This window comes from Microtus ochrogaster, linkage group LG10 (genome assembly GCF_000317375.1).
Source record: "Microtus ochrogaster isolate Prairie Vole_2 linkage group LG10, MicOch1.0, whole genome shotgun sequence".
Classification (NCBI taxonomy): Eukaryota; Metazoa; Chordata; class Mammalia; order Rodentia; family Cricetidae; genus Microtus; species Microtus ochrogaster.
The window spans coordinates 8,390,073-8,399,642 of record NC_022035.1 but is presented as its reverse complement, the minus strand read 5'-3'; the positions used below and the strand labels follow the sequence as shown (position 1 = coordinate 8,399,642).

The 9,570-nt window shown below is 35.8% G+C and overlaps 1 protein-coding gene across 1 annotated transcript in view; it reads right to left on the bottom strand.

Moving 5' to 3' along the window:
- Window positions 1–4,738: 4,738 nt before the first annotated feature.
- Window positions 4,739–9,570, bottom strand: part of Tmem106b (transmembrane protein 106B) — a 22,851-nt gene continuing 18,019 nt past the window's right edge. The window contains exons 6-9 of the mRNA XM_005363723.3: window positions 8,973–9,113; window positions 8,690–8,739; window positions 7,729–7,782; window positions 4,739–5,928 (exon numbers count right to left, since the gene is read on the bottom strand). Of these exons, the coding sequence (XP_005363780.1) occupies window positions 5,790–5,928; window positions 7,729–7,782; window positions 8,690–8,739; window positions 8,973–9,113 (384 nt within the window). The 3' untranslated portion in view covers window positions 4,739–5,789. The remainder of the gene's footprint in view (window positions 5,929–7,728; window positions 7,783–8,689; window positions 8,740–8,972; window positions 9,114–9,570) is intronic.

The following is a 9,570-nucleotide window of genomic DNA, read 5'->3' as shown; positions in this document are numbered from 1 at the left end:
AAAACTAAACTAAGTGCTAGGAGAAAAGAAGTCGGGAGGTGGAGTCAGAAGAAGCCATGTAGCCCCGCCAGAGACAGATGCCAGACGGAACTTTGCCAGTAAGCCACAGTCACGTGGCGATACACAGATTAATAGAAATGGGTTAAATTAAGATGTAAGAGTTAGTCAATAAGAAGCTAGAGCTAAGAGGCCAAGGAGTGATTTAATTAATACAGTTTCTGTGGGGTGATTTCGGGGGCTTATTTGGGAACAAATAAGCGGCCTCCATCTACACTTGAGGACAAAAATGGAAGCTAGAGTGGATCAAAGAAAGAGATGTCAAAGATGAGTGAGGCTCATGCTCAGATTCTACAAAGCTGAGGGGACTAAAATATCTGTATTTACAACACTTCAAGAGCATAAGCCAAATAATTCATTGATATAAATTTTATTTTTCATGCTAAAATGATTTTTACAAATTTTATTTTGTCATACACAAGTATAAGAGTAACAGTTACAAGTGAATTTAAAAAATAGCATTGAGGGGCATGTCTATTCTTTTCTTCCTATTACAACCACATTTTCCTACACAAATGGCAATCATAACTATAATTCAGAACTGAACTGTACAAATAATAAATTTAATAGATGTACCATGATGGAGACCACTAAAGAGCAAGTATACAGCTAGCCAGCCTCTGTGTAACGATACTCTGCATCTAGCGCAGTCTGACTTTGTTTCTCCTCATCCTGGACAGCACTAAGTATCACCCAAGACAGCTGATGCAGCATCCCCCAGACTTCTAGTTTCTAAAATTCTGAGTGAAGTGGGTCAATTTGGACTTCTACATGGTAGTAATATTACCTTTGGCCATTGGCACAATACTATTCTTTTGTGTTTTGCAGCATACAAAATATCCTGAAAACATTTTTCCTAAACACATTTCAATGAATGTAATTAAACAGAAGGCAATCACTTCCTTCTAGGACAGTTAGACTCAACTATGAAAAGCTTCTCATAATCTTGCTAAGCTATCTATGCAGTGCTTTGAGGGTTGAACACCAACCACTCTATGTTCTTCAACTTAGAGGTTGTGTTAAACATGCAAACAAACTAGAAAAGGGATTGCATTAACATTTGAAAACATGGGAATTCCATTTAGTAACCATATCACTATTGGTTTTACCCAAACTAAAGGTAAGTTTCAAAATTCCTCCATGAAACCTGTAACTAAGCAAACCAAAGACTCACAATGTAGTTCCAATTACAAACTGCGAATGAATATTGCTATGTAAGTAAATCTTGGATATAGAATTTAAATTTTTGATCCAAGTATATCACAAATACATTCATTTAAAAAAAAATAATACTTGAATAATGGTTCTTACCCAACTATCTCAGACATGTAATAATTTTTCTTAAAACGTTAAATATCTCATTTAAAACCTAGTTTCACACACACACAAAAAAAGTGAGAGGCATAAAGCTGGCCCTTCTAAGATGTTCTCTGGGCCAAGCAACTGTTGTATTTCAGTGTTCTCAAACTCTTACCGAAGGGCACCCAGTTTACCTTGTGATTACATATCAACGACTTTAAGATCAACTCTTATTACTTGCCAAAAAAGACAAATAATGTATTTGAAAACCTAAAGCTTGTATACTTTTAAAATATATGAATGGAACAATCTTTTAAAATACAAAGCATTGACTAAATGTCTATTAACTTAAGCACTTTAAAAACCAAAGAGAATGGCAAACACTCAGAAACACACTTGCCGATAAAATATCCAACATTATTTCCCAATAAGGCTAAGACTCATTAGGGCCAAGTTTCAAGTCTTCTAAGACGTTACTTATCCTGTGTTTTGATGTCACCTCCTAACCCTTTGTACACTGCACTGCCATTTCCTAAGTGCAAATTTCAAGATCTGAAGTGAGTTATATTTTACTCTTGTAACTTTTTTTTTTTAAATAAAATAACTACTTCATTAAGCCCAAGTAAACAGGAATCAAAAGAAAACTGGGCACAGAATAAAGTTATGGTCTATTAAATGTTACCTCAATATGGGCTTTCAAGCAATTTCAAGGAATTATCTCATGTGTGATATTTTTACACTGGATTACAAATCTCAAACAGAATAATCTTACTTATAAATGATTCACACTGAAAATGTTTTATTTTTATTGGAATTATTGAGGAGTATTAAACAGTGAAACAAAAATTAAGTTCCAGGATAGGCTTTAAAGTATCCTATATACATTTTTTCAATTTAGTTTTAGAAATATTTTAAGTAGCAATTTGAAGTTACCAAAATCTTAGCCCCTCACTATTAACTTCAAGAAATTTTATTCTATTTTTACATGCATTTGTGTGTGTTATTTATGTGTGCATATACATTTGTACTGTGTGTGTGTGGACAACAGAGAACAACTTGTAGAAGTTAAGATCTCCCCTTCTGCTATGAGATGTAGAAACTGAACTCAGCTCATCTGCCATGGCAACATCTTTATCCAACGAACCAGTTAACTGGACACTTCTAATTTTTAACAGCATTAAGTCATGGCTTTCTGATAGATATTTTAAATAATAGGGCACAAATATGAGAGAGAGAGAACCTAGTTCTGGCCACAGGGAAAGTATCTGCTGAAATATCATTTTAAAGCGACTCCTCTCAGCATCCTGCTGAGAAATCACGTAAGAAAAGCAGAGAAGAGAGCAACAGCAGTGTATTGTAAATACAATATCCACACAGTCTGGGAGAGTACCGGATTAGAACAGAACAGAATTTACTTCCGAGAACATTGAGCAATGCTATAATGTCTTCATCAACTGTCTGGCTGGGTTATGAAGGTACCCATAAAAATATACTTATACCTACCCTTTCTCCATGCCAGAAGTCAGACTCAGCACTGACCCAAGGAAAGCCAAAGTCTCGTTCATACTTCCCAATGCTTCGACAGCTATTGTTTAGTTTCTCCAATACATGGGTTCTGTTGTTGTTTGTTTCAGTTTCATTAACTTACAGCTTTTTATCATCCTGGCTTACCCAGGAGTTACTTGATACCCCTTGAATAGTCATAGGCAATCTGCATCTCTCTTCCTTTTATCTTTCACTTGGGTTTAAATTCCAGCTGTTTTTTTTTTTTAGTGACTCAAACATCATCAAAACTAGACATTAAACCTAGATGTGTATACGTGACTGAAATTTTAAAAGTTAAGAAAAAACTGCAATTGAATCACTGGGAGCAAAGTTGCTTCCAGCTGCTGCACTGTCCTGCCCGTCAGGCCTTCCACAGGCACTCTAGAAGAAGGTGAAACAGACTTGCTCACTTACACAGTGCAATCCCAGACTAAAACACACACAGAAGGAACCCAGAAGGTGACTACTACTACATGAGGCATATGAAGAGATGAATGAATGTTGTACACCATGTAATGAGGCATAAAGGGTAGGGAAAAGCACAACAGAAAGCATAGAACGATTTCTTTACATTTTGATTTTACACATAGAAAGTCACTAAAGCATCAAAGTTAACTGACCAAACATTAAACTACATAGTTTACTGGTCAAGAAGAGACACAGGCTTGGAGCTCTAACTACTGATAACAGTGGGATTTTCAAGAAATAGGATTAAATATTTCTGGACAAAAGGAAAATCAGATGAGTCACAGCCACTGGTTATGTTAAAATGAGAGAATACAGATAATGAAGCGAGTTTAATTCAGAAGGAATAAGCCCACCAGGACATTGGTGCAATTTGTGCAGACTGGAGGAGAACAAACGTGGAAGGTGGTGGGGGAAGAGGATGACCAGCAAGCACAGGAAAGGAAAGCATCCATCAAAGACTGCTTTGACTAGAGAAGGAATGACTGTAAAGAATGGTCTGGCTGGGACAGGAAGGCCAGCCTTGTAACCCCTGGGAATGTAAGACACACACACACACACACACACACACACACACACACACACACACAATGGATGCTGGAAATGTTCACTCACAGTGAGGAATATGGTATGGGAAAGACATAAATGTACTTAAGGGACAGGATTAAGCCATTAGAATTTATGTTTGATACTTGAGAACCAGACTGGTAAACAGGCTACACACCACAACTAAGGTAGGCACTTGGGGATGTGAAAAGGAAAATCCAATTTCTTCAATGAGAAAACAAAGAGAAATTAATCTGGTGATGTGGTATTTTCCTCTGTGTGTTGTGCATGCCACTGGTTAATAAAGGAGTGCTTTGGACCTATAGCAGGACAGAACAGAGCTAGGCAGGGAAAAGTAAACTAAATGCTGGGAGAAAGGAGGTGGAGTCAGAGAGAAGCCATGGAGCCCCACTGGACACAGATGCTGAAACTTTTCCCAGTAAGCTACAGCCTCGTGGTGATACACAGATTAATAAACATGGGTTAAATTAAGATGTAAAGATAGCCAATAAGAGGCTAGAGCTAATGGGCCAAGCAGTGATTTAAATAATATGGTTTCTGTGTGATTATTCAGCTGAGTGGCTGAAATGCCCAAGCGGCCCTCCTCCAACAATCTGGTATCATACTTAGCTCCTATGATTAGTGTTAGGGTCTTAGAGTTTTCTGAGTGAATAAGGTAAAGAACCTTATGGAAAATGGTACTCAAAATATGTCACAAGGTGAACACATCCATCATACTTGTAAACAGTGCTAGATGAAATTTTAAAAAGGAAGACTACATTAACTGCTAAAAGCATCAAATCAGTATGATTACAAAGACTAAAAATTTAAAAGCAAACTACAGGTTTTATTTTGATACCGCCATCAATGTTCAATGAAAGGATTTCTTGAATAATTTTTAGTAAAAAATAATTTCCCTCCATAAAGCATTCATAAAATTGATGATACCTAATCATTGTGAAAAATATTTATGTAATTTTTAATATGAAAAGCAACATAAAAGTAAAGCATCAAACTGTTTTGTTATATATCTATTTTATGCCAGATCTAACAAGTTGTCAGAATCTACTGTTACTTTATAGATTTCTGAATTTCATTGCCCTGTTTTATTTTTTGTGAACAACTTGCTTTACTTCTCAATCAGTACCACTTCATTTGACATTTATCAAAGCTGTATAAAAGCCATGCAGTTTATTTACAATATTGTACACAAAAGGAATATGTTTGATGATCACACAAAATTCATGAAGCACATACTAAGAGGTTCTTACAAAGTGTAGAACAGAATTTTGCATACTGTTATGGTTGGTAAATATGATGCAACCATTAGCTAAAAATAAGACAAAAACATGCAAATGAGTAGAATTTCAACAAATTAAAGGCTAAAAACATTTAGCTAATAGTTAAGTTATCATAGAGTCAAAAGACTACCATCATGTAAGAATGGGAATTTATAAAACAGGTTAGTTTTTAAAAGTCCTCCATGACTTTCAGTAATTTCATATAAAAATCTTCAGAAGTTATTTTTCAAATTATGTTCATGAGTGAACTATATTATCAATAGAGCTATAGATTAAGTCTATGATTTTTATATAATTACTTATTGTATTTAGAGGAAGTCTCATTTTTCACCTTGGGAACGAATATAAGAAGAGAGCCAATCAGTTAACTTACAATCGAATAAGGGCTCCTGGTATGAGCAAATCATCAACACAGAACAAGAGTCCAGTAACCGCCTAAGGAGCAGATTCCGTCATCTGAGCCCTCAGTGTCCTAGGGTACACTTTAGACGTGCTCAATTCGAGAGTTCCTTCTAGGCAGTGCGTCCTCACAGACAGTTCTGAGCAAACCTCGGGTGTGTCCTTGCTCTTCAGGCTTTACTGTTGTGGCTGAAGGACATTTAGATACTCAGACTGGGCCAACTGGTACGTTGTGTTCCTTCCACAGTCCACATACTGGTACCTCTCCTGAGATATTTGCTCAGAGTGTCCAAAGTACGTCGTTGTTACAGTTACTCTAAAAAGGAAAAGAATGGAAAGAATACTCAAGTTGTATGTAAAAATTATTCCAAGAAGATTATTTGAGGTTAAAAATCAAGCTAATATCAATTTATATCTCATAAGTTAAAATCCTAAACTACTTATCTTGAATTATAATGATCAGTTACTGATAATTTGGATTTGGTATTAATGATGACAATATTATAGACATAAGATTCTTAAGAAACAGTTCTTCACCACATCCAAAAATGGTAACTGAGCAACCCTGTCCAATTATCTGCATAGATAATATATAAAAATAGATAATAATATGTGTTTCTTTATAAATATGTTAAACATATTTGTAAAATATATATTTAAAAATATAAGTAGTTATTTTGACTAAAAGTAGTTTATTATATGTTTAAAAAGAATCACATGGTTCCCTCATGATAGGAAAAATGAAAATTAAATGTTAACTAATGACCAAAATATCAAATATAACCAATAATATTTTATGTACCTAAGTAACACCTTATGGGAGAACTTGAGTACCAGCCTCAGTACCCCCTCAGGGCTCAGAATCGGATGTCTATGACAAGCAAGGATCTGAGGGTAAAAAAAGTTACTCAAGCACATTACCTCTGCATCTTCTTTACTTTTCATGTGAGGGGCAAAAGTAAGTGAAAGGGTGTGGAAAAGAAGAAGCATAAGAAAAAGGAAAATAAAGAAGGAGAATCAGGGGAAGAAGTAGAAGTAGCGAGAAGAAGGAGAAGAAGGGATGATCTCCACAAGGTTTCTAATTTTTACAGACATAGTTGGAAAATTCCACAGGCAAGGACAATGATAATATGCATATCAAAATCACAAAAAGGGCAGGTAGAACCTGACAAAGCAGTACTCTGGAACAGGTGACATGACCCAGGAAAAGAGCCAGCATCCAAGGGGAAGTACCTGACTTTCCAAACCATTAGATAAAGTTACTAAACATCCCTGATTCCTGGATTCACCCATTCTCCTCAGCCAAACTCTTTGGTGAGAACCAGCTTTGGGGACGCACAGATTTGGTTGTTAGCAAAGGTGGGGCATGCTCAGCACCTGTCTTTTATAGAAATTTCTATGTGGTCTATTAGCAGGTAGTTTTGTGGGATTGGCTCTATGTAAATTTGACTAAAGAGTGACTGTTATTGCTCTAAGGCCTCATGGTGTGGGGGAATGAGGTACGGTCATTCTGTTGCCTAGGCAGAGGTTACACTGCTGAGTTGTTCTGGAAATGAATCCCATTTTGAAGGGAAGAATCATAGCTTCACAAGGTTTCCACAGATATGACAGCAACTTTTACAACAGACAAGTGTTCCTGCAGCTCTGCAAGATGGGCGTCCTATAAGTTGAGTACAGTCATGGGTTTGCCTTTCTCAATCTGTCAGCTGTCCATTTACTGCAGAGTCCTCTGGGCTCCAACAATACCCACCAACACATTATTCTTCTGAATCTGTCAGCTGTCCATTTACTGCAGAGTCCTCTGGGCTCCAACAATACCCACCAACACATTACTCTTCCTTGGTGCTGTAAGTGTACTTACCCAGCAGAAAGGAACAGCTGTTAGCCCACACTCTCAGTGTTTAACCCTGCCTTCTTTCCATAAGGCCTGCAGGTTTTTGACTGTGTCTCTGAACAACTATAGCTAGCTAAGTGAGAAAACATTTACATTTTACGTAGCATTCTTGAAAGACTCAAGGCCCAGCTGAGATGCCTTTCATGGGGATGCAGCTTCTAAAAAACTTTATAAACCGAAAGTCTTAGCAAGAGCTATTTTTGCAAACATGACCATACTTACTGCATCATGAGTACTATGTTGTGTACTTTGATGGAGACCAGTGTACAGAAATCACTGTTAAAGAAATAAAAATGGGAAGAGAAATGTTTTTATATTATTTAAGAAATTTCTGGTATACCTAATAAACAATGAATATCGATTTTTGTTTTATTTTTTCCCTTTGAGATGGAATCTCCATATGTTATGTAGGTTGGCCTCAATAATCTTCCCTCTCTCATCCTCCTTAATAGCTGGGAATATGGGCCCATGTGTTCATTATTAAGAAGACATAAGAAGTGCTGAAGAGATGGCTTTTCGGTAAAACACTTGCTGGGTAATCATGAGAACTAGAGTTTGGATACCAAGCACTCAGGCTGAAAGCCAGGAATGGCAGGATGCACTTGTAAATTCAGTACTAGAGGCTGGGGACAGAATATTAGTTGCTTGCTGGCCAGGCAGCGTCACCAAATAAATGAACTCTAGGTTTTCAGTAACGGACCCTAACTTAAGATAAAAGTAGAAACTGATAATGGAAAAGACTCAACTTCAACCCTGGCCTCCACAAATGCATGCATGGGTGTGTTTATCCTCACACACACACACACACACACGCACACACATGCACGCACGCACGCATGCGCACACACACACATAATATTAAAAAGTCATCAGAACTACGAGTCCATAAAACATTATTATGCATTAAAAATCTCAGTACTCCTATATTAATATACCATGAATATATTGTAACTAAAAATAAGTAATATACATATAATATATATTTTGTAATATATATGCAAAATCTTGGAAGTAAAGATGACTTTCATGGGTACAGGTACATATGTATACATTATGTACACTGTGGACTACAAAGCAGCAAAGCACGCTTAGAGAACAAACACTGAAAAAGTGGTCATTTGAACTGATAATGTTATAAAAAGTCAGAAAACAAAAGGTAAAGTAACTAAAAATCAACACTTACTACATGTAACTCATTTCCTCAGCAATAACTGTGGGTACCGTATAATCAATCTGAAAGCAAAAACAACAGAAAAGCAAGGAAAACGTCAACAGAGGCTAAGGTTCAAACACTAAACATAATCAAAACTTTCCAAGAGTTAGAAATCTTTTCTTCAATGAACTTGGCTTATACTTATATGCAACATATGTCCAAGTCTTTGAGGGCATCCCCCCTCGTTCCCTTTTACAACACACAGCGTGCAGAACCATTTAACTCTCTCAGACTGTCCGTGACTGAGGCTTACCTGCTTCATATCAAGTGGGCCAATATTAGTTATGTTGTTTAAGCGTGCCTTTCCAATAACTGTTTTTGAAAACTGAACTTGAGCAGTGATATTTTCAACTTCAACGGAATAATAGTTATTGTTTGTTATATTTAGTGTGTTCTGTAAAAAGAAAGGAGGCAGAGAAAACATACATTATCTTTAAATAGGCACACAAATGTGAATTCAAAACTATATATCAAATGATTTTCGTTATGACTAAGCCTCACTTATTAGGTGTATTATAATAGTAACAAAATATTAACATGTCAAATTAACAAAAATGTCAAAGAACATTTACAGAGATCATGTGTATATGAAACACAAAATCCAAAATTTTGAAAATCAGACACAGAAAATGTATTTATTACATAAAAGTATGGAAAAGTAAATTTTAAAACATATTTTTTTAGTTTTAGCAAAAGTCAGACCTTATGTAATTTTAAAATTTCATTTAAGTGCTTATGCATTATATATAAGTATGCATTATATATATATATATATATATATATATTTATATGTGTGTGTTTCTACCAACACATACTTAGTACTTAAAAAAAATAAACAAACAAAAACCACA